The 26,010-nt window shown below is 38.3% G+C and overlaps 1 protein-coding gene across 3 annotated transcripts in view; it reads left to right on the plus strand.

Moving 5' to 3' along the window:
* The window catches only part of FBXL20 (F-box and leucine rich repeat protein 20), a 100,436-nt gene that overhangs the window by 51,514 nt on the left and 22,912 nt on the right, over window positions 1-26,010 (plus strand). For all 3 annotated transcript variants that reach the window (XM_059379750.1, XM_059379751.1, XM_059379752.1), the window contains 5 exons: window positions 1,626-1,687; window positions 11,712-11,766; window positions 14,274-14,348; window positions 16,417-16,511; window positions 16,992-17,060. In XM_059379750.1, the coding sequence (XP_059235733.1) occupies window positions 1,626-1,687; window positions 11,712-11,766; window positions 14,274-14,348; window positions 16,417-16,511; window positions 16,992-17,060 (356 nt within the window). The remainder of the gene's footprint in view (window positions 1-1,625; window positions 1,688-11,711; window positions 11,767-14,273; window positions 14,349-16,416; window positions 16,512-16,991; window positions 17,061-26,010) is intronic.

Genomic DNA, 26,010 nt, shown 5'->3' on the forward strand with positions numbered 1-26,010 from the left:
GAGCTTTCCATGTAACTGGAGGGTAGGTTGTTAATAGTTATCTTTTTTAAAGTCTATTGTAAATACTCTTTGAATGTCTGAGATTGAGGGGGAAGTACATTCTTTCCACTACGTTCCTATCCCTTTACTTTTTCTACTTTGAATCATGAAATGCTAAGGCTTTCATGTATGAGTCCATGCTTTTAAACAGCTTATCTTCCCCTTTTTTCCTTGTTAATTAACTTCTGGCCTTCCTTTAAGATGTCAGGTAGGTGTGGGGAGACTTAGTTATTTCTTCCCTTGCTCTCATATTACCTCTTTCATTTATCTCTAATAATAAAGTACTTACTTTCTATGTTCATTGTAGAGCTAGCGCTCCTGAAGTACAGAGATATCATCTCCTTTTCTTTGTATCTCTTTACCTATAAGAGTGCCTGATTTGGGGCACCATTAAGCAGATGCTTAATGCCTGAGCCACCCAAGCCATCTGTGGCTCAGGTCATGATCCCAGGGTCCTGGAATCCCTCCTTGGCGGGAAGCCTGCTTCTCCCTCTCCCACTCCCCCTGCTTGTGTTCTCTCTCTCTCTCTGTCAATTAATAATCTTTTAAAAAAGAAAGTAGTTGTCTTTAAAAAAAAAAAAAGAAAGAAAGAAAGAAAGATTGTCTAATTTGGGTTCCTGGGTGGCTCAGAGGGTTGAGCCTCTGCCTTCGGCTCAGGTCATGATCTCAGGGTCTTAGATCAAGTCCCACATCTGGGCTCTCTGCTTAGCAGGGAGCCTGCTCTCCCCATCCCCCTGCCTTCCTCTGCCTACTTGTGATCTCTCTCTGTCAATAAATAAATGAAATCTTTAAAAAAATAAATAATAGGAACCCTTGTGGGTTATCTGATTAATTTCTTAAATGATCACTTGCATGCATCAAGGAAGCATGTGGTGGTGGTCATGAAGCATTACCAGTTTTCTGCATGTTAAGTAAAATCAGAATGTTCCCTATCCTAGGATGGTTTCCAAACACCTCCTTGAACAAGTAAATATGACTTAGATTTGGAGAATCACCTCATCTTAATTTTTAAATGGTCACTGTGCAGTGATGTGATTTTAAGCACATAAATCTTTTGCAATTCTGTTTCTTTACAAGAAAATGAAGATTAAGAATAGTATGAAGACTTAGTACATTAGTACATGAAAAATACTTAAAATAAGGGGTGCCTGGGTCGCTCAGTGGGTTAAAGCCTCTGCCTTCAGCTCAGGTCATGATCCCAGGGTCCTGGGATCGAGCCCCGCATCGGGCTCTCTGCTCTGCTGACAGCCTGCTTCCTCTACTCTCTCTCTCTGCCTGCTTCTCTGCTTGCTTGTGATCTCTGTCTTTCAAATAAATAAATAAAATTAAAAAAAAAAAAAGAAAAATACTTAAAATAATACCTACTACCTAATGTCATGCTTCTGATTGCTGTTAATTTTTTCTAAAGACAGGGAACAAATTAAATGTCTCAAAAATGTTTTTCAGCCCAAAGAGTCCCTAAAAATATTACTTCAGCTTATAATATCCCCTATACTTATTCACCTCTCTTTTTAGAAGACTGTCTCTAAACTTTGAGTTGAATGTAATAAAATGTTAAGTAACACTAAGTGATTTTGTTTTTGCAGATGTTCTCAAATAGTGATGAAGCTGTAATCAATAAAAAACTTCCCAAAGAACTCCTATTGCGGTAAGTCTGAATGCTAATTTTAATTTGGTGTTGTGTGTGTGTCATATTTACCTATTTAAAAATTTTTAGACTTACTGCTAATTTTCCTGTATGTAAAGGAACTGGATTATCTGAATTTGTAAATTTATTGATTCTTTTGTTTAAACGGTTTGACTCTACATTTTCTATATATGAATCAAAATTTTAAATGTTTAAATTCTCCTACCTGATTTGTACCTATATATGATTTTGTTTACTAGTTTTCCCTTGCTTTACTTTTGTATATAATGTACATAATGTATATAAGAGATCATATATTTTATTTTATTATAATGCTGATTTTTTAAAAAGATTTTATTATTTGCAGAGAGAGATACAGCGAGAGAGGAAACACAAGTAGGGGGAGTGGGAGAGAGAGAAAAGCAGGCTTCGCGCTGAGCAGGGAGTCGGATGCAGGGCTCAATCCCAGGACCCTGGGATCATAACCTGAGCCGAAGGCGGACGCTTAATGACTGAGCCACCCAGGCACCCCAGATCTTTTTTTAAGTGATTCTAATCCATCCCTTTGCCTCGTTTCCTGTTCCCAACATCAAATATGTCCATGAAATGACTTGTATTTGTGACAAAATATCACATATACTGAGGAACTGTAGAGAAGAGTTACAGCCTTTTACTTTAGTTAAAAAGGTGGGGACACATGACTGGCTCAGTTGGTGGAGCATGAGACTCTTGATGTTAGGGTTGGTTGTAAGTCCAAGCCCCATGTTGGGTGTACTTAAAAATAAAATCTTTTTTTTAAAAAGGGGAGTAATACGGTAAAAGTTATTTGAAGCTTTTTCTTATATTACAGTTATAATTTTATCCTCCTTATTTTTAACGTGTAGAAATTACATTTGGGATCACCCACAAAATAAAATACATAGCCCCCAATTTATATACATCTAACCTAGGAATTGCCTAGGAAAAAAACTATGGGAGTTATTTTCAGTGCCCATTATTTGGGTTTTTGGTTTTTTTTTTAAGATTTTATTCATTTATCTGGGAGCAAGAGAGAGCACAAGTTGGAGGAGAGGCAGAGGGAGAAGCAGACTCTCCACAGAACATGGAGCCCAGTGGGGGACTCGAACCCAGGACCCTGAGATCATGACCAGAGTCAGAGTCAGATGCTTAACTGAGCCACCGAGATGCCCTTATTTGGGCACTTAATTATGCTCTTCTTTGTTCACTAGTGACTTAGAAAGAAAGGTACATGAGCACCTGGGTGGCTTGGTGGGTTAAGGCCTCTGCCTTTGGCTCAGGTCAGGCTCAGGTTGTGATCCAGGGGTCCTGGGATCCCGCTGCGCATCAGGCTCTCTGCTCAGTGGGAAGCCTGCTTCACCTTCTCTCTCTGCCTGCCTCTCTGCCTACTTGTGATCTCTGTCAAATAAATAAAATCTTAAAAAAAAAAAAAAAAGAAAGAAAGAAAGGTACATTTTCTTTTGCAAATGTTAGAAGTTAACAAGTTGTACTGAAGGGCATCTGCCTCTTAATCTTAGCTGCTACTGCTCCAGCCCATAACCAACCCAGTCCCTGCTCAAGGTGGAAAGTAATTTCATGCTAGTGCTGGTGAAGAAGAGAATTCCTGGCATTTCTATGGATTTGCATATCTAAGGCCTTCACTGTTTTGCAAGTACCTTACAAGCAGGGACTGTTTTCTTATACATCTTCATGTAATACCTTATACATTAGAGATACTAAGAAAAAATAACAGAATTGAACTTGGAATGGATTTTTTCATGGAAACAATGCTTTTGTACCTGCTGGTTTACTATAGTAGAAATAACAGCAATATACCCTAGGGTACCCAGGGCTATTGGAGAATGTATCCTGGATAAATTTTAGCCATCTTAAGGAGAAATCTTTTTTTAATTATTTATTTTTAAAGATTTTATTTATTTATTTATTTGACACAGGGAGAGATCACAAGTAGGCAGAGAGGCAGGCAGAGAGAGAGAGGAAGAAACAGGTTCCCTGCCAAGCAGAGAGCCTGACGCCGGACTTGATCCTAGGACCTTGAGATCATGACCTGAGCCAAAGGCAGAGGCTTAACCCACTGAGCCACCCAGGCACCCTTAAGGAGAAATATTTTTAAACAGGTTATGTTCTTAATGCTATTATAAACTGAGTACACTAAGACATACTTCAATTTTTTTTATAATGGCATTATTTTGGACCAAAATAGTTTACCTAAAGACTCAGTAGGATTCAGGGAAATTATTTGATTCTTTGGTATTTAGTTGCCTGCTATTTTGGTTTACATTTTTATATTTTACTAGAGTTTTATTCCATGGAAGACAGACATAAAGGCCACATACCATGTAATTCCACTTATATGAAATATCCAGGATAGACCGATCCATGGAGATAGAGGTTGCCAGGGGCTGTGTTGAGGGTTGATAGGGAGTGACTGCTAATGGGTGTAGGGTTTCTTTGGGAGTGATGAAATATTCTGAAATTAGATAGTGACCATGGCTGCACAACATTGTGGTTATACTAAAAATCACTGAATAGTGTACTTTAAAAGGGTAAATTTCATGGAATGTGAATTCCCTCTAATATATATATTGTTTTCTATATTTTCGGTTTACAGTAATTTATAATAAAAATTTTAATAATACACTTGTAATAAAATATGTAATTATATAATACATTTTTATTTATTATATAATTTAAAATAAAAAATGCAGGGGCACCTGGGTGGCTCAGTTGGTTAAGCATCTGACTTCAGCTCCGGTGGTGATCCCAGTGTCCTGAGATTGAGTTCTGCATGCTCAGCGGGGAGTCTTCTATTCCCTCTGCTGCATCCCCCACTCACTCTCTCTTTTTTTTAAATAAATAAGGTCTTCAAAAAAAATTCAGCCCCTATGATAAACAAATACAATCTACAGCTTTATTTTATGTTGTGTATGTTCAATTATTCTTCAGCCGTATCCCAGTCTTGGTGATTTATTGTAGCAAAGGTTTTGTGGATATTTTCTTTGATGCTGGTATCTCTTCCTTTAGATGCGGTCAGTCCCAAAGATAGCATGAAGGGTAGACTAAGATGACTTCTTAAGTGGGTGATTTGTAGTCTTCTGTCTGTTAAGAGTGACCCCACTTTTTAGGCATTTCTTCATAACCGTTAGCTTACCAGTGGTTACCTCTAATGCTGTAGTATTGAAGAAGCAGGTAATTTAGTCCATACTTGTTTATTTAACAAAAACGTTTTTTTACTGAAGAGAAGAACAGCAAATAGAAAATTGTTACAGTAATCTTTATTGACGAAACTGATGGCCTGAATGCCACTGTAGTGATGGGCTCTGTCAAGAGATTTTTTTTTTTTTTTTAAAGATTTTTATTTATTTATTGAGAGAGAGGTAGTGAGAGAGAGTATGAGCGAGGAGAAATCAAAGGGAGAAGCAGACTCCCCATGGAGCTGGGAGCCCGATGCGGGACTCGATCCCAGGACTCCGGGATCTGACCTGAGCCGAAGGCAGTCGTCCAACCAACTGAGCCACCCAGGCGTCCCTGTCAAGAGATTTTTAAGAGCTGGGATTGACAGTATATTGCTGATTGATTTGATGTGTTGCAAATGAGGGTATTGGGAAGGAGGCAAGGATGGTGCCCTAGGTTTTTGCTTTCTGCCAAGTGGATGGTGGGAATACTCACTAAGATAAAGAAAATAGGAGGAAGAACAGGGTTAATTGACAGAAAATAATGAAAATTAGTTCAGTTCGGGTACCTGTGGATATCCAGGTGGTGATGCCAAAAGGCAGATGTATATACAGTTCTCAAGCTTAGCAGCATGATTTAAAATTCATAGAAGAGTAAGAAATTGTATATATTTAGCTCCTTTTGGATTTACTGGTGCCCATGGAAATAAAGAAAAACAGGAAAAAAATACGAAGCCTCTCTGACACTGAAATGAAGAGCTTTGGGGCCAAAACATCATATACCCTAGAGGGTATCCTGTAGATGGCAACCTTTGGGTCAGGTTTCCAGCCAGGCTCAGTCATGACACCAGATGTCATCACCTGATGATCAATGTGGTAAGAACTGTGTGGAAAAGAGCTGTGTATGCGGATGTTGAGGTTTGGCTGTATGTCCACATAATTGTACTCTTACGGGCGCCTGGGTGGCTCAGTGGGTTAAGCCACTGCCTTCGGCTCAGGTCATGATCTCAGGGTCCTGGGATTGAGTCCCGCATCAGGCTCTCTGCTCAGCAGGGAGCCTGCTTGCTCCTCTCTCTCTGCCTGCCTCTCTGCCTATTGTGATCTCTCTCTGTCAAATAAATAAATAAAATTTAAAAAAAAAAATCTACTCTAAGTTCAGCAGGACTTAACACATCTTGTGGCCAGAGATCTTCATCTAGTGCCTTTAAAATTTTTTAACAAATAATATATAAATTTCCCGTTAGCCTAACACTTTGAAAAATACAAAGAAGTAAACAGCTGGCTGCTAATCCCTGCTCTTTCAGTATCCCCCCCACCACACACAAAAAGTGCCTATTCTCTACTCCAAAGGTAGCAGATATATCCACTTATATCTGGATATATTATATGTATAATACTTGCATGCATGTCTTCATGTATCCATATTTTTTTAGACATGAAAACATATACTCTTCTACAATTTGTTTTTGTTTCTGTCATTTAATAATCATTAATCTCTTTTTAGATCAGTTTATGTACCTCTACCTCATTCTTTCAAAAAGCAGCTATGTACAGTAGTTCATGGACTCTATCACATTTAAGCATTTTTATTTATAGGTATTGTTTGTTTCTTTTCATTATTTCAAATAATGCTGCCATGAACATTCTGTAAACCATTTTTACTCCTACTTTTGCTTCTGTAGGTTGTAATATGTATATTTTTTATTTTAATGGACACTGTCAAATTACTCTGCAAAAAAGTTGTGCTTATAGATATCCCCATTACAGGAATGGAATTATCCAGTTATAGAGAACCATACTGTAGGTAACCATATCCCAAAATCTACTTTCAGTATAGATGATTTTTTTTTTTAAAGATTTTATTTATTTATTTGTCAGAGAGAGAGTGAGCGAAAGCAAGCACAGGCAGACAGAGTGGAAGGCAGAGTCAGAGGGAGAAGCAGGCTCCCCGTGGAGCAAGGAGCCCGATGTGGGACTCGATCCCAGGACGCTGGGATCATGACCTGAGCCGAAGGCAGCTGTCCAACCAACTGAGCCACCCAGGCGTCCCAGTATAGATGATTTTTAATTAAAGATTTTTATTATTTATTTATTTGACAGACAGAGATCACAACTAGGTAGAGAGGCAGGCAGTGGGGTGGGTGGGGGCAGCAGGCTCCCTGCTGAGCAGAGAGCAGATGTGGGGCTCCACTAGGACCCTGGTCATGACCTGAGCAGAAGGCAGAGGCATAACCCACTGAACCACCCAGGCGCCCCTACATTCAGTATTGATTTTAACAGCCAGTTCCCATGTTCTCTTCCAGGGATTTAGTATTAAGGATTTGAGGGGTTTTGTTTGTTTGTTTGTACAGCAGTGTTTTATGTGCAATTAGACCCTGTTTTCTTCCATAACGTCTTTTTGCTTCCTGGTATTCTTTATCAAGTGTGTGGAAGGCGAGGTTTACTTTGCTTAAACCTGGGCAGCCTAAAGCCAGTCCCAGTTTTTCAGTAGTCTCTTGATAAGAGATGCGGAAAGGCTTTTATTGAAGTAATCAAGAACATCCTTAGACAATAACAGAGGTTTCATTCCATCTCAGTTTTCTTATCTCTTTGATCTTAACCATATATGGTTATCAGGGTCAGGAGTTGGAGCCTCATGGGCCTGGAGCCTACTTTAACCCACTGAGCCACCCAGGCGCCCCTGGAGCCTACTTTAAAAAAAAGAAAAAAGTACAACCATAGTGATGTGACAAATTGTACATTATGAAATGCCTGCCACAGTAAGTGTTGTTATCATGCATCACTTAACCATTCTGGTTATAGATGTAGACATCTCAGGAGGATTTATGTAAAAGGTTAAAGTGTATTGAAAAGGACCATTGTCAACACCATCTAAGGTAGTTAGTCTGAAGATGATGAAAAGCAGGAAGGTGCTCAGTATAATGTAGTTTTATTATGTTGGCTTATTATATAGATGCTGTACATAAATATTTATACAGGTACTGTTTTTTTTTTAAATTAAAGTTTACATAATGATATTTGGAAGGATAAATGCTCATTTTAAGCCCCTCACCACCACCCCCCCAAAAAAAATCACCCTGGCTAAAACCCTGGCAGCCCATCCCACCAGTTCTTATATTTGGGTTTCTTTTTTCTTTTTAAAAGATTTTATTTATTATTTGACAGAGAAAGACACAGTGAGAGAGGGAAACAAGCAGGGGGAGTGGGAGAAGGAGAAGCATGCTTCCCACTGAGCAGGGAGCCTGATGTGGGGCTGGAGCCCAGGACCCTGGGATCATGACCTGAGCTAAAGACAGATGTTCAATGACTGAGCCACTCAGGTTCCCCATATATTTGGGTTTCTAAAGATGATTAGCGCCACTATCAAATATGTAGAATAAGTAGAAATCAAAGTTTACAAAATAATAGCGGACACTCAGATGGATGGATTTAGTATGAAGTGGTAGAAGGGACTTAAGCACTGAGGCTTAATTCATCTAACTAGTGAGCCGAATCAGGACTGGAGAGATCAAGCTCTTTTTACTGAATACAGGAGCATAGTGGCTATATTTGTCTTCTCTCTTTTTAATGTACTGTAATGTCAAAATTCAGGTGAAAACTGAACTCATTTGGAATCTTAATATTCAGAGCCCCAGGCAGTACTTTTTAAGAATGGAATTAGGATTGCCAAGATGTGTGCTTCAGAGGCTCCTAGGTCTGCATTTGGCCTTCACCCTGATGTTCCATGTCTGTGTATCGTGCGTCCTTTTGCGGGGAAAAGGTTATTATAGTCTAACTAGGCTCATTACCTGTAAAGTTGCTACCTGTGTCCCCCCAGGTGTAATATTGTATTTACACAAATTGCTCAGGGGTTAGTGATGAATTTACAGAAACAGGATCTTTCAATTATGAAATTCCACATAAAGGTACCATATAGCAGAAGACAGGAAAAGGCAGGGGCATTTTAGCAATTCAGGGATGTTTGTTGCATAAGAAAAACTTACTGTTTTAGGAATTGAGGTACCTAAGTTGGTGATATCTATATTTATTTGGAAGTGGTTAGTAATCTGTATTGAAGAAGATGGGAGATTGATTGTATAAAAGCCAGTTATTCGGGTGGGAGCAGGGCCACCTGCTAGCTGGAACAAGAAAGGTACCCAGTCTTCCCTCTAGGGACAGATACACAAAGTGTGAAATGCAGTACAGTAGAATATTTTTTAGAGATTTTATTTATTTATTTTAAAGATTTATTTATTTATTTATTTTTAAAGATTTTATTTATTTATTTGAGAGAGAGACAGGGAGAGAGAGCATGAGCGAGGAGAAGGTCAGAGGGAGAAGCAGACTCCCCATGGAGCTGGGAGCCCGATGCGGGACTCGATCCCGGGACTCTGGGACTCTGGGATCATGACCTGAGCAGTCGTCCAACCAACTGAGCCACCCAGGCATCCCAGATTTGTTTATTTAGAGAGTATGAGGAGGCAGAGGGAGAGGGAGAGAGAATCTCAAGTGGACTCCCTACTGAACAGGGAGCCTGAGGTGGGGCTCAATGAAACCAGAGTTGGCTGCTTTACCAACTGCTGAGCCACTCATGCACCCCTACAGCAGAATATTATGTAGCATTAGGAGGGAAATTCTGTGACATGTTACATGCTAAGTGAAATAAGCCAGTTACAAAAGGACAAATACTGGGACGCCTGGATGGCTCAGTTGGTTGAGTGTCTGACTATTGATTTTGGCTCAGGTTATGATCTTGGAGTCGTGAGATCAAGCCCAGCAGACTCCTCAGAGAACGTGGAGTCTGCTTCAGATTATCTGTCTCCCTCTCCCTCTGCTCCTCCCTTTGCCCGCTTGGTCTCTTTCTAAAATAAATCAATCTTAGGGGCACTTGGGTGGCTCATTGGGTTAAGCCTCTGCCTTTGGCCCAGGTAATGATCTCAGAATCCTGGGATCAAGCCCCGCATTGGAGCTGAGCGGGGAGCCAGCTTCCCCCTCTTTCTCTGCCTGCCTCTCTGCCTACCCTCTCTCTCTCTCTCTCTAATAAATAAAATCTTTTAAAATAAATAAATCTTTTTTAAAAATCACACAAAAGAACAAATACCATATGTTTCCCCTCATATGATGTACCTAGAGTAGCCAAATTCATAGACAAAGAAAGTACAGTAGTAGTAGTTGCTAGGAGCTAGGAGAAAGGGGATTGAAGAGTTAATTGTTTAATATATATGGAGTTTTATTTTGGAGAGATGAAAAAGTTCTAGAGATGGATGACGGTAATGGTTGCACAATGGTGTGAATGTACTTAATGCCACAGAACTGTACACTTAAGAATGATTAAAATAGGGGCCCTTGGGGGGCTCAGTGGGTTAGGACCCCTGCCTTCGGCTCGGGTCATGATCCCAGGGTTCTGGGATCGAGCCCCGTGTCATTGGGCTCTCTGCTCAGCCGGGGGCCTGCTTTCTCTTCTCTCTGCCTGCCTCTCTGCCTACTTGTAATCTCTGTCTGTCAAATAAATAAATAAATCTTAAAAAAAAAAAAAAGAATGATTAAATAGCAGATTTTATGTTGTGTATATTTTATCCAAATAACAAAAAAATTAAAAAGCCAAATATTTACAAAATGCACATCACTATTTGTCTGATGTAACTATTTAAGTTTTTTATTTTTTGTTTTTTTTTGTTTTTTTTTCAGAGAGAGAGGGAACATGTGAGGGGGTGGGGGGCAGAGAGAATCTTAAGTAGGCTCCACGTCCAGTGTGGAGGCCAACCCAGAGCTGGGTCTCTTATGACTCTTGAGATCATGACATGAGCCAAAATCACGAGTCCTGCTTAACCGGCTGAGTCACTCGGTGTCCCTTGTCTGATGTAATTATTAACTGAGTTTATTCCAAGTTCCAAAATGTGACTGATAGCCTCTAATCACTAAGCAACAAAATTTTGTTCTTTTAGGCTAATTCAGAAGGTTTTAACACTTAAAGTATTATGGAAGAAAAAATCTGGCCTTCATTCTCCAAATTAATGTTTCCTGACCTCCCTTTTGTAACATCCTAGGTATCTCCAGTTATCTCAAGGAATTTATAAAATTCTTAAGACAAAATTTAAATCTTTGAAGCACATGCTATATATTATATTGCCTCTTATAGATTTTAACTTATTATTCAGAATAAACTGACCTTTAAAGGGTGCTGATAAGTAAAGAGAACTTTAAATAGATGTGACCCATTCATTTATTACCAGGATGCTCTGACCTGCCTTTACAGGTTGCTTATAGTGTAGAGAGTTATGACACTTTAAGCAAATCCGTTATTTCAAATAATAATAATGCGACAAAGTAAATATTTAACTTAGTTAAATATAGTTAATAGTTAACTATAAGACTGAGAATAATTCTGGGCAGTATTTCCTGACAGTGATTAGATGAGTTTTATAATTTCCTGAATTAGAATTAAATATATAGAGATTTAACATAGTTATTAATTTTTAGATATTACTATATTATTTAATCTTTTTTCCTTCATAACTGTAAAATTCTTTATAAAGTTACCTCCCCTAGTCGTCTTTGATGACCAGAAGTGTGAAAATTTTTTTTTTTTTACTTTTAACAAATTTTAACAAATCGTATCAGTTAGAATATTTTATTATCCCTTGATACCAGTTCATTTGAACTTGTGCGGTGCTTAATATGTACATTCTCAAGTAAAAGATTACTTTCTCTTCCAATGTTTTATGTGGGCATCGTTATATTGTAAGTTGTCCCCTGCTTTTTGTATTTGTTGAAAAGAATTCCCTTTTCATATATGTATTTACATTGGTATTTTTAGGTAAAAATCAAGAGAAACTACCGTATCATATAATAAAATTTGTCTCCTTCTCTTTTAGGATATTTTCTTTTCTGGATGTTGTTACTTTGTGTCGCTGTGCTCAGGTCTCCAGGGTAAGAATGGTTGAGATTATTCTAGGGGTACCCCTTCCTGATGCTGATGATGTCAGCCTCTCTAGTAGGCAAACCGTTTACTTCAGATGTTAGTTGTATGTTATGTTTCAGAGGATGGTATTTTATGCATGGCATTCCCAAATTCTGCAGTGGCCTTCTGCAATTTGTACTGTCTCTAACTTTAATTTTTTGGAAATCTTAACTATTTGTAAAATGCAAACAGAGGAAACATTTTTAAGGAAAAGATATTAAACATGCAAATCAAAAGAATAGGCTCTACTCAGAATTGTAATAAAATAGTGTTTCATTGTTTTTCTAGTTCATTTTATGTGCACACACACCCACACACACAGAAGGCTCAGGGCTCTAATTCTCATGTTATTTCCCTGTATTGCTTTCCTCAAAAGATAATAGCTAGAATATAATTTATTTTAAAATTATAGGGCAAACCAGATTCCATTCTTAAAGTCAATTTTTAATTTCACTTAATTATCTATTTTTATGATAAAACTGAAACATCATAATCTTATTGGCTGCCACTAACAAAGAATAGATTCTGTGTTGTGGGAATATTGCTTTCTCTTTTGTAATACAGATCTATAATGATTAACTTACAGTGAGTGAGCACAGGCAATCATCATTTTTTTTAATAAACCAGACAGTGGCTTTTTGCTTGTTCATTTAATAAATACTGAGAAACTACTGGGTATGAGATACGGTCCTAAGTGCTGGATATAGAACAGGTTTATACCATACTGTGTTTATCTTTGTAGCTGTGCACAGGTTTTCAAATAACCAATACTACTCCCCTCAAAAAAAACCCACGAAACTTGCCATAGAAAATTCACCGTGTCATGCTAACTTTAAGGTAATTTCTGCATCCCAAAAGCCATACTAAATCAGTGTATCAGCTACTCTGGAAATGGTCAGTAATATTTTGGTGATTTTTTTCTTCATGATTTTTTTGTCCCTTGTATTTGTGCTATGGATATGGCTGATACAAATGAATAGGGTTTCCTTAATATCTCCATCTGAAGCTGAGGTCATCATTGAAAACATACCGAGGCCAGTATCTTAACTTTTTTGTTTAGTTGCAGTCTCATCTCATGGGTGTTGATTTTAGCGAATTTTAATTATTTTCATTTGTAGGTTCCTCTTCCCTATTAATGTTTTAACTTAAAGGAAAGAACACCCAGTTTTCATTAAATCTGGAGAATTGGTACATCAGTAGTTATGCTATTGTTCTCTACTTAAAGTATTTAACGAATTAGTTAAAAAAAAAAGACTCTAGAAAGGATCTTGTGATTCCTAATTTTAGTCTCAGGTTGTCATGTTTCCTTACTGGAGAAAGTAAGAAAATGACAAATATCAAATCAAACCAGAAGTATATTAAGCCTAAGAATCTAGTAAACATGCATTTTATCTTTTGTCTCACATGGCTAGCCATTTAAGAAACCATGAGACCACAAAAAGAAAAGCAACATTAACTCCTGAGAAAACCTTAAAGGTTTCCAGAGTAATAACTTTATTTACCCTCATACTCCTGACATATTTCTGGTAGATTGTGTGACACCCTGGGGCTTACAAGGATATTCAGTTTCCTTATTAGTATCTCAGTATTGACTCCATGTAGTAGTCTACATGTAGAAGTCTCTTACTACTACATGTAGTAGTAATAGATAATATTCTAATATTGTAGTAAGAGATAATATTCTAAGTTTATAAGTCAATAATATTAAGACTTTTGTTTGTACTTTAATAAGGAAAACTTTTAAAGGCTTTCTCATTAAAATGTGATTCAAAGTCAAGTCTTATTGGAGTCATTTTTTCTAATCCTGAAAAGTAGAAATTCTTGCCTCTCTTTAGCTTAATTGAAGAAATGTATGAGAAGTCTTAAATGATCACTGTTTTAAGATTTCTACCAACTCAAGATAGAGGGAAAGATGACCAGTTGAGAAACATGCCTCAGTGAGGAAGAGGAAAGCAATAAGATTCTGTCTTGAATGTGAAGAAACAAGGGTGTCTTTTCTAAGTCCCAGGTCACTGTATCAGTTTCAAGTCTGACCAAGTGATTGTGGATGGCAACTATGTGTATTGAACATGGCCGTATTCAGAGTATTTTACTCTTTGGTTTTACCTCATCTTGCTCTTCGTTGAAGGATGGCGTAAGAGACTTGTTTTTCATCTCCAGAAGTATCTCATTTGGAGATCAAAAACTAAATTTTCCAGTTAGAAAATTTAGCCTAGTATCTGGCTAGACTGTCCTCTTCTGACATCCCCTCCCCCCACCCCCATCCCAGCTGCTGGTTTCTGTATCTGTTCATTTATGATATAATCTAATTGAATAAAATATGAATCAGAGACAAGGCAGACCTTTTGGGGGTTAATGGTGGAGGGCTGAGAAGTTTTTTGGTCAATTTCTTTTATTAGTTTGAATTGTGAACTTGAATATTCCTGGTTTTCCCTCTTGAGCTTCTGCTCATTTTGTCTCTTTTTCTTCAAAACAGGCCTGGAATGTTCTGGCTCTGGATGGCAGTAACTGGCAGCGGATTGACCTGTTTGATTTCCAGAGGGATATTGAGGTATAATTATGTGATGTGTGGCCCCATTTCTCATGTTAGAATGTAATTACAGCATGGAACAGATTAGCCCCAACCATATAAATCTCCTTTCCCTGGAGAGAGAAACTATTAATTTCAGTGCATCTGAACTTCATGGGAACCAGCAGCTTCAGATTTTGAGAACAAGCAGAACTATTTTACTGATGGAATACTAAATGATTTAGTATTAAAAGGACTAGACATTTTTTTCTTTATTTTTGTGGTGGAAATGTGAACATGCATTTGCTCTTTTAAGGAAGTCTTTATATTTGCTTTTTGAAGAATGAATAGAGGGGCACCTGGGTGGTTCAGTCGTTAAGCATCTGGCTTCGGCTCAGGTCATGATCCCAGGGTCCTGGGATTGAGCCCCACGTTGGATTTCTGTTCAGTGGAGTGTCTGCTTCTTTCTCTTCCACTCCTCCGCTTGTGTTCCCTCTCTTGCTGTGTCTCTGTCAAATAAATAAATAAAATATTTTTAAAAAAAGAGAGATGAAGAATGAATAGAGTTAACAGTTTTTGGGGGAATGGTATTTGCATAAATTCTAATTAAGATGAGCATTTGGCTTTGGGGGAGCCTACAGACAATTTTTATGGAGAATGAAAAAAGAATAAAGCCAAAGTCATTTAATGAAGTATTTTTGCTGGGGAGAGATTTTTTTTTTCCCCTTCTCATTTCTTCCTCATTATTTCATCTCTTAGTATAGCCTATTATCTCTAAAAGAGAGAAGGATAATAGCTTAAACTTAAATTATTTTAACATGAACCTGAATTCTGTGGTCCTTGATTTTCTTGTCAGAAGAGTGAAAACAATAGCTCCTCATTGTATTATAAGGATAAAATGAGATTTAGATTTAAAACATTTTTAAGTTCCAGGGAACTTGTCTTGAGGATCCATATAAGAAGTTTCTCAAAGCCTCACATGAACTTTCCATTAGAAACGGAACTTTCGGGGCGCCTGGGTGGCTCAGTGGGTTAAAGCCTCTCTCTGCCTTTGGCTCGGGTCATGATCCCAGGATCCTGAGGAGAGCCTGCTTCCCTTTCTCTCTCTCCCTGCCTCACTGCCTACTTGTGATCTCCGTCAAATAAATAAATAAAATCTTAAAAAAAAAAAAAAAAAGAAATGGAACTTTCCATTTCTACAGAAAGTGCTTTTTTTAAAAAAATTTATTTAAAGATTTTATTTATTTATTTGACAGGCAGAGATTACAAGTAGGCAGAGAGGCAGGCAGAGAGAGAGAGGAGGAAGCAGGCTCCCTGCTGAGCAGAGAGCCATGCGGGGCTCGATCCCAGGACTCTGGGACCATGACCTGAGCCGAAGGCAGAGGCTTTAACCCACTGAGCCACCCAGGCACCCCCAGAAAGTGCTTTTAAAATAATACTCACTGATATCTTGCTCGATTCTCATGTTTTTCACAACTGCCTAATCTTCATGGATATAAATATCTGTTTAAAACAACATGACCCACAAAATCATTCAATATATATATCATTCTATATATGTATAGATATATATCCTATATATCTATAAATCATTCAATATATCCATATAAATGTTTAAAACATTTATATGGATATATTATTTAAAACATTATATGGATATAAATGTCTAAAACAACATGACCCACAAAATCATTCAACAAGCTTCTGTTAAGTGTCCATTGAGTTTCCGCTGTATTTAGAATGCTGTAGTAAACACTTGGGGGAGGATTCGGAAGCAATAAAGATAGCTGCTAATGTCCTTCAGTAGCTACAGGAGGGCAGTCTGCGTTAGTATAGTAGCCTAGGAAGTGCAGAGCACCATTTCCTCAACTGCAGAGTGTCTCTCAAATAGCAGAATGCATAATACAGGGTGTAAGCCTGTTTCAGGTAGATGAGTTGATCACAGTTTTCTCAAAGTAAGTTGGAATTTCTTTCTTGCATTAGATTTTGAAAACAAGTAGAAGCTTTTTCTTTGCTTATAAATTATTTAAAAACAAAGATGTGTTCTTTTCAAAAACAATGTGGTACCTTAATTTTCTGTTTTGTATTGTTTACCTGTCTTTTTTTACAGGGCCGGGTAGTGGAGAATATTTCAAAAAGATGTGGGGGCTTTTTACGAAAGTTAAGTCTTCGTGGGTGTCTTGGAGTAGGAGACAATGCATTAAGGTAAGAACGTAACTATTGATTAATTGATGTTCTTGGTTGAATTAAGGAACAGCACTATTTCACCCAGAAAAAGCTAAAACAATTTTTATATTCTTAAGCTCTTCAGAACCCAAACATACATATGTTGCTTATAACACAAAAATAGCCAGTTTTGGGATGTATGGTTTTGAGAGTAAAACAAGAATAAGTATCCCCACCAAAAGCCAGATTCCTCATATCATAAATGGCTATTTTGGAGCCTTGAGTAAATTTTTTTTTTAATGTGTTGACTAAGAGTTAGGTTAATTTTAACCTTGGTTGACACAAAGGTCAGTATTTAAAAGTTCGTGGTAGAAAATGAATATATTTGTAATGTGAGCTAGTTTTGTACAAATATCTGGTATTACCAATAGTAATATCTTTTATTATTTTTTGTAATGCCTAGAATTATGCCCATTTCTTTTCACATCTTTAACTTAACTTTGTTTCTTTCCTATAAAGGACTTTTGCACAAAATTGTAGGAATATTGAAGTACTGAATCTAAATGGATGTACAAAGACAACAGATGCGTAAGTATTTTATGTTTTAGAAGGGTAAGTCATAGCCCCTTGTGTCCTGCCTATACTAGCTTTAAGTGTGGGCACTTAAATACATTTAGCAAATTTTCATCTTACAGAGGGAAGATATTTTAAAAGGAAAAGACATTAAAATGGAAATGACGTAAGAAACTTGTTTTGGAATCTGGCCCAAATTCCATCTTGATATTTAAAGTGAAACTTAAAAATTGTAGACCATGCAGTAGAGATATTAATAATACAAATTACTAGGACTATTTATATTTCAAAATACTAATAGGTTTCATTCAAAAAACAAGGTAAACAGGAATGCCTGGATGGCTCAGTCATTTGAGCATTGATTTTGCCTCTGGTCTGATCTCAGGATCCTGGGATTGACCCCCACCCCCAACCCATGGGGCTCTGTGCTCACTGGGGAGTCTGCTTGTCCCTTTGCCCTCCTCCCTGCCTGTCCTCTTTCTCTCACAAGTAAATAAATAAAATTTGTAAAAAAAAAAAAAAAAATAGTAAACAGATAATTCTATTAAAAAGATATAAAATCTTACATAATTAAGCAACTTATAATAATATTGAGCATATATTAAATGACCCTTTAAGTGTACTATGTCTGTGTCAGTTACAATATAAATGAAATCAGTCCTTCATCCTTGAGAGCTTACTATCACAGATATAAGAGACATGGAAGATAGACTTAAAAAACATTCAGCACCCCCCTCCCCAAATTCAGTTCCAGGCTATCTGTTGGTAATAAGATGTATCAGATAACACTTAAAATTGCATAGGGAAATTGTTTCCTATTTTAAGGTGCAATGAAGCAGTTAGGAAGCATGTTTATACAGGGTGGGGCCAGGATTATTCAGGGAATGTTCCTGTTCAAAAAAGGCCTCATGGAGATGGGATCTTTATAATTGCTTTAATAAAGGAAAGTGGAAGACACTCCAGACACAGGGTACAGTTTATTTCATTCCTTTCTTTGAGGTCACAACATTGTTAACTTTTAGTATAAGAAAGTGTCTGAAAGACAAGAACTATGGTTATTAATTCTACTGTGGTAGAATCACAAGAATACTTGTAATAGTAAGCAAGTATTATTTCTGTGAATTGATTTAACCCTTTAACATGAGAAATAAATCTAATCCCTCCCCTAAATATGACTTTATACTGGTAGTCCACCTTTACTTCAGATAAATTACCTGTTTATTTTTTTCTCCTGAATACTTAATGTTACAGAGATAAAGAATCTGACTAGTTTGGTATCTAGACAAATGACATACGATTTATACTTTTTTTAAGGAATCTATCCTATAAACCAAAGATAAACTGACGAAAATATGGTATAATTTATATATGAAGCTATTCATTTTTATTGTTTGTAATAACAAATAATGCAATTTATTTTTTTAAGATTTTATTTACTTACTTGACAGAGAGCAGGAGAGCACAGGTCAGGGGAGCTGCAGGCAGACGGAAAGAGAGAAGCAGGCTCCCCACCAAATAAGGAGCCCAATGTGGGGGCTTGATCCTAGGACCCTGGCATCATGACCTGAGCCAAAGACAGTTGTTTAAGCAACTGTACCACCCACGTGCCCTAAATACTGCAGGATTTCTAATAGCAAGAGATGGGAGACAATCCAAATATCATTCCATAGAGCACTATTAAAAGGAATGAGGAGCTATATAGTATTATGGAATGATCTCCAGGACGTACTGTTAAGAAAGTGAACTGCAGTGGCACTTGGGGGAGGTTGGTTAAGTTGGTTATGCCTCTGCCTTCAGCTCAGGTCATGATCCTGGGGTCATGGGATTGAGCCCCACATCAGGCTCTCTGCTCAGCAGGGAGCCTGCTTCCCTTCCCCTCTCTCTGCCTTTCTGCCTACCTGTGATCTCTGTCAAATAAATAAATAAAAATCTTAAAAAAAAAAAAAAAAAGGTAGAAAGCCTTAAAAAAAAGAGAGAGAGAGAGAGAAAGTGAACTGCAAAGCAGTTTGTGTAAGATGTTTTTTGTAGCGGTGCCTGGATGGCTCAATAGGTTGTTTCTGCCTTTAGCTCAGGTTATGATCTCGGGTCCTGGGATATAGCCCCTCACTGGGCTCCCTGTTCAGTGAGGAGTCTGCTGCTCCTTTTCCCTCTCCTCCCATAGCTCATGCACACACTTGTGCACGTTCTCTCTTTCAAATAAATAAGTCAATAAAATCTTCTTAAAAAGATACTTTTTGTAGGGCCAGGAGACAATATAAATAAATATTGCTCTTCATTTACATTTTTAAAAAGAAACAACAGAGGGGCGCCTGGGTGGCTCAGTGGGTTAAAGCCTGCTTCCCTTCCTCTCTCTGCCTGCTTGTGATCCCTGTCTATCCAAAAAAAAAAAAAAATCCTCTTAAAAAAAAAAAGAAACAATGGAAAGATAATCAAATGGTTGATTTATCAAATGGTGATTTATAAGTGAGAGAGAAAACAGGGAGAGATGAAAGGGAGACTCTGAAATATCATATTTTATAGTTTTACTTTAATAGCTAGCTATGTAAATGTTTTACATAATTAAAATATTAAGTCCAAAAGAAATCAAAGCAGTTCCTAAAAATTGAAAACAAAATAAAACATGTGAACCCATGGAGCATCTGGGTAGCTCAGTCATTGATTGAGCTCTGCCTTTGGTTCAGGTCATAATCCCAGAGTCCTGGGATTGAGCCCCACATCGGGCTCCCTGCTCATCAGGAAGCCTGCTTCTCCCTCTGGCCCTCCCCCTGCTTGTGTTCCCTCTCTGTCAAATAAATAAAAATTTAAAAAAAAAAAAAAAAAACATGTGAACCCAATCACTCAAGTTGGAGCTATAACCACACAGAGAGAAATTACTTCTACTGACTTTTGATTTTTTTTTTAAGATTTTATTTATTTATTTAGCAGAGAGAGGGAACACAAGCAGGTGGAGCATGAGATTGAGAAGCAGACTTCCCGCTGAGCAGGGAGTCCAGTGTGCAACTCAATCCCAAGACTCTGGGATCATGCCCTGAACTGAAGACAGATGCTTAACCAACTGAGTCACCCAGGCACCCCTGATTTTTGAATTCTTACAAAAAAGTTGTTGTTGTTGTTGTTGTTGTTGTTTTAAGATTTTATTTATTTGGGGCACTTGGGTGGCTCAGTGGGTTAAAGCCTCTGCCTTCAGCTCAGGTCATGATCTCAGGGTCCTGGGATCAAGCCCCACATCGGGCTCTCTGCTCAGCGGGGAGCCTGCATCCCCCTGCCCCCATCTCTGTCTGCCTCCCTGCCTACTTGTGATCGCTCTCTCTGTCAAATAAATAAATAAAATCTTTAGAAAAAAAAAAAAGACTTTATTTATTTATTTTGAAGAGTAAGAGATCAGAGTTCAGGGAGGCGAAAGTAACTGGAATTTTTGTCTCAAGATGAGGGATCTATTCAAAAAGGGCTATAGGAACCTACATGGATTTGGCTGATAGTAAACTGTAAGTACACATATTGAGACCCCACAGAGCCAGGCAAAGAACATCTACTAAGGAAAGAACAATTACTGGAAAACTTGAAAGTGAAAAATTGCCAGAGCTTAAATAAGGTTGGGAGAAGTTCTGACTACCTCAAATAGAGAATACCTTGGGACATTTAATAACAGACTTCAGAAAGGTCACATCTTGGTAGTAAAGCTAGCCTAAACCTGTCCCAGTAAAGGTTAAAAGAAAAAAATTTAGAACCAAACTGACCCATAACTAATTTAGTGATCTGCTAAGTAAGTTTAAATTCATCATTCTTTTTTGAAGAAGGCGACAAACCTAGACACTCAGCATACAGAATTTTCACATTCAGCGAAAATTATAAGACATGCAAAAAAGCATGAGATGATAACCAGAGTGAAAACTAGTCAATAGAAACAGACCCAGAAATGATAGAGGTTAGAAAATAGACCAATAAAACATTTTAAAAATAGCAAGTACAAATGTGCTCAAGAATTTACAAGAAAACTTAAAGATAATATGGACTTGGAAGTAAAAGGATGAGAAAGTATATACTATCACAGTCACTAATCACAAGAAACTTGGAGCGGTTATTAATATGAGATGATGTAAACTTCAGGGAAAAGTGCAAATGGAGGACATTAAATAGTAAATGATAAGTAGACCAAAAACCGGTAAAGCTCTAGAAGACTTGAGCAACAATGAACTTGTCCTAATATCACCCTTCAAAATAACATGGGTCAAAGAATAGATTGAAGAAAACTAAAAAATATGTTTTGCTGTGTGATAATGAAAGCACAACATTTGAAACTTGTGGACTGTACCAAAGGAAATACTTCAAAGAAAAATATAGTTTCAAATGCTTACGTTAGAAAAGGAAGGTTTAAAATTAAGGATGTAGGGGTACCTAACTGGCTCAGTCAGTAGAGCATGTGACTCTTGACCTCACAGTGGGGAGTGAGTCCCACATTGGGCGTGGAGATTACTTTTAAAAAAGATTAGATTGAATATTAATAAAATAGGAAGCAGGGTGCCTGGGTGGCTTAGTGGGTTAAAGCCTCTGCCTTCGGCTCAGGTCATGATCCCAGGGTCCTGGGATCGAGCCCCGCATCAGGCTGTCTGCTTAGCAGGGAGCCTGCTTCCCTTTCTCTCTCTCTCCGCCTGCCTCTCTGCCTACTTGTGATCTCTGCCTGTCAAATAAATAAATAAAATCTTTAAAAATAAATAAATAAAATAAAATAAAATATGAAGCATAAAAACAGTAATGAAACCAAAAGCTTTTTTAAAAAAAAAATCAAAATTGACAAGAAAATTTGACTGAGAAAATAAAAAACATAAATTATCAAAAGCAGGAGTGATGGAGAGGACTAAATACTTTACTCAAAAGACAGATTAGGGGTGCCTGGGTGGCTCAATGGGTTAAGGCCTCTGCCTTCAGCTCAGGTCATGATTCCAGGGTCCTAGGATCGATTCCTGCATCAGGCTCTCTGCTCAGCAGGGAGCCTGCTTCTCTTTCTCTCTCTCTGCCTGCCTCTCTGCCTACTTGTGATCTCTGTTTGTCAAATAAATAAATAAAATCTTAAAAAAAAAAAAAGATTAAAGGGATTATCAGGGAATATCATCAGTGACTTTGTACTAACATCAGACAGTCTAGGTGAAGTGGACAAATTCCTGGGAAGACACCAATGACCAAATTAGCCTTAAAAAAAGACAATCTGAGTAGATCTATAACAAGTAAGTTCAGTAAATAATTCAGAAGCATCCCATACAGAAAACCCCAGGCCCAGATGGGTTCACTGGTGAATCCCATCAGATATTTAAAGAAGAGATGATACCTGTCTTAAAGCTGATTTATAAAATATAGTAAGTATTTTACAACTCATTCTATGAGGCCAGTGTTTTTCTGCTGCCAAAGACATCACAATAAAAGGTAATCTCCTAACTGTGAGCCCTCAGAAACAGCTGCGGAAATAGTTGACAGAGTGTTAGCAAATTGAATCCAGCAACTTATGAAAGGATTTTGGATCATAATCAAGTGGGATTTAGCCCAGAAATACAAATGTGGCTTAATATATGAAAATCAGTTAATATCTCATAATAATTAGTAGAATAGTAGAAGTCAGCGGACTTTTTCTGTGCGGGGCCAGATAAGTAAATATTTTTAGGGCTTCATTGGCTGTACAGTTACCTGTCACAATTCCTCAACCCTGGCAGTGTTTTCCAAAGGCAGTCATAAGCCTATATATAAACAAAAAGGCATAACTGTGCTCCAATAAAACTTTATTTCTGGGCAGTGAAATTTGAATTTCATACGATTTTCACATGCTGCAAGATATATCTTTAAAAAATTTTTTTCAACCATTTAAAAACATCAAAACCATTCTGGACCTGTGAACCATATGAAAATAGGCAGCTGGTAAGATTTTTTGCCCCCTGGAATAAAGGACAAAAACCACATGATCATCTCAGTGTGATTGGTGGCCTCTAAAATGACCCCCAAGTTACCCCTGCCTCCTAGTACTCACACCCTTGTGTAATCTTTTTCCCTTGAACGTGGACTGGACTTAGTGACTCATTTCTAACAATAGAATACTGCAAAAGAGATTGGATGTCACACTGAAGATTAGGTTACCAAAAGACTGTGATTCTGTCTTGCTCTGCTTTCCCTCAGGGCTCTGGCTCTGTTGGGGGGAACAAGCTGCCCTGTTGGGAGTAGCTCTGTGGAGAGGTCCACGTGGCAAGGAGCTGAGGTCTGGCCAGCAGCCAGCAAGAAACCTACCAAAAACCAAGTGAGCGAGCTTGGAATTGGATCTTCTGAGGGCTGCCAACAGTCACCTAAATAAGCTTGGAAGGGAGTTCGCACCCAGTTAACCTTTGAGATGAATGCAGCTATGACCAGTACTTTGATTACAGCCTTGTGAAGGATCCTGAGTCAGGCACCCTGCTTAAGTTGCCTGTGCCTGAATTGCTGTCCCACAAAAACTGCGATAGTAAATTTTTGTTGTTACAAGCTGCTCAGTTTTGGGGTGATTTGTTAAGTAACAGTAGATCATCAGATACAGAAAAAACACATGACAGATCTAACACGCATTCATAATAAAACAGATCCTCAACAAACTAGAAATAGAAAGGAGTTCACTCAATCTGATCAAAAGCATCTATGAAAAACCTACTGCTGGGGTGCCTGGGTGGCTCAGCGTGTTAAGCCTCTTCCTTTGGCTCACGTCATAATCTCAGGGTCCTGGGATTGAGCCCCACATCAGGCTATCTGCTCAGCAGGGAGCCTGCTTCCCCCTCTCTCTCTGCCTGCCTCTCTGCCTACTTGTGATCTCTCTCTCTCTTTGTCAAATAAATTAATTAAAATCTTTTTAAAGGGACGCCTGGGTGGCTCAGTTGGTTAAGCAGCTGCCTTCAGCTCAGGTCATGATCCCAGCGTCCTGGGATCGAGTCCCACATTGGGCTCCTTGCTTGGCAGGGAGCCTGCTTCTCCCTCTGACCCTGCCTGCCACTCTGTCTGCCTGTGCTCACTCTCATACTCTCTCTCTCTGACAAATAAATAAAATAAATAAAATCTTTAAAAAAAAATAAATAAAATAAAATCTTTTAAAAAAAATTTTTAAAAACCCTACTGCTAACATCATACTTACAAAAGACTGAATCCTTACCCTAGGATGAAGAGCAAGGTGGGGATGTTAAATGTCACCATTTCTGTCAACATTCTGTTGGAGAGTCTAGCCAAATGAAATGAGCCCCCAAAAAAAAGGCATACCAACATGAAAGAAGTAAAACTCTCTATACTCTCAGATGACATAATTCTATAAGAATATAAGAAGTATCTGAAAATGACAGAACATTACTGAAGGAAATTAGACATGTATTAAGAGTGTATAGAGGCGCCTGGGTGGCTCAGTGGGTTAAACAAGTCTCTGCCTTCAACTCAGGTCATGAGCTCAGAGTCCTGGGATCGAGCCCCGCATCAAGCTCTCTGCTCAGCAGGGAGCCTGCTTCCCCCGCCTCTCTCTCTCTGCCTGTCTCTCTGCCTACTTATGATCTCTGTCAAATAAAGAAATAAAATCTAAAAAAAAAAAAAAAAAAAGTATAGAGAACCCTTACAATTAATAAGATAATCCAGTTAAAAATTGAGCTAAACAGGGCGCCTGACTGGCTCAGTGGGTTAAGCCTCTGCCTTCGGCTCAGGTCATGATTCCACGGTCCTGGGATCGAGCCCCGCATCAGGCTCTCTGCTCAGCAGGGAACCTACTTCCCTCTCTCTCTCTGCCTGCCTCTCTGTCTACTTGTGATCTGTCTCTCTCTGTGTTAAATAAATAAATAAAATCAAAATTTAAAAAAAAATTGAGCGAAACATGGGGAATCTGGGTGGCTCTGTTGATTAAGCATCTCTCTTTAACTCAGGTCATGATCCCAGGGTCCTGGGATTGAGTCCTGCATCACATCAGGCTCCCTGCTCAGTGGAAAGCCTGCTTCTCCCTCTCCTACTCCCCCTGCTTGTGTTCCCTCTCCTGCTATGTCTCTGTCAAATAAATAAAATCTTTTTTTTAAAAGAAACTGGGAGCTAAACACTTAGACATTTCACCAAGGAAAGAGATGAATGGCTAATAAGTACAAGTAAGAGTGTTCATTTTAGAATTGCAGAATAAAATCACCGTAGGATTACAGTCCATACCCACTAACATGGCTATAATGAAAAAGAGAGTGCAAATGTTAGCAAGGATGTAGAGAAACTGAGACCTTCATGCATTGCTGGTGGGAATGTAAAAGAGTATAGCCACCTTGGAATACCATTTGGTAATTTCTTAAAAAGTCAAACATAAACACAGTGTAGGAGCTGGCAATGCTAATCCTAGGCATCCACCCAGAAGAAATGGAAACATAGGTCTACACAAAGACCTAAGACACATATCAGCCAAATAAAATGTATGGTTGCTGCTTGGATCCTGTTTGAACAAATCAACTTGACGAAAGCATTTATAAGACAGTTGGGGAAACTTTAACACAGATGGGTTATCAGATATTAAGGAGTTAAAATCCTTATCTATTAGAAATATATCCTGAAATAATTCTAGGTGAAATAATATGTGTGGGTTTGTTTTCAAATACTGGAACAGGGTGCCTGGGTGGCTCATAGGCCTCTGCCTTCGGCTCTGGTTGTGATCTCAGGGTCCTGGGATTGAGCCCTGTGTCCAGTGGGGAGCCTGCTTCCCCCTTTCTCTCTGCCTGCCTTTGCCTACTTGTGATCTCTCTCTGTCAAATAAATAAATAAAATCTTAAAAAATAAATAAAATAAAATACTGGAACAGGGACGCCTGGTGGGTCATTTGGTTAAGCATCTGCCCTTGGCTAGGGTCATGATTCCAGGGGCCTGGGATCGAGTCCCACATTGGGCTCCTTGTTCAGCAGGGAGCCTGTTTCTCCCTCTGCCTGCTGCTCCCCCTGCTTGTGCTCTCTCTCTATGACAA

The sequence above is a fragment of the Mustela nigripes genome, chromosome 16 (genome assembly GCF_022355385.1).
Source record: "Mustela nigripes isolate SB6536 chromosome 16, MUSNIG.SB6536, whole genome shotgun sequence".
Lineage (NCBI taxonomy): Eukaryota > Metazoa > Chordata > Mammalia > Carnivora > Mustelidae > Mustela > Mustela nigripes.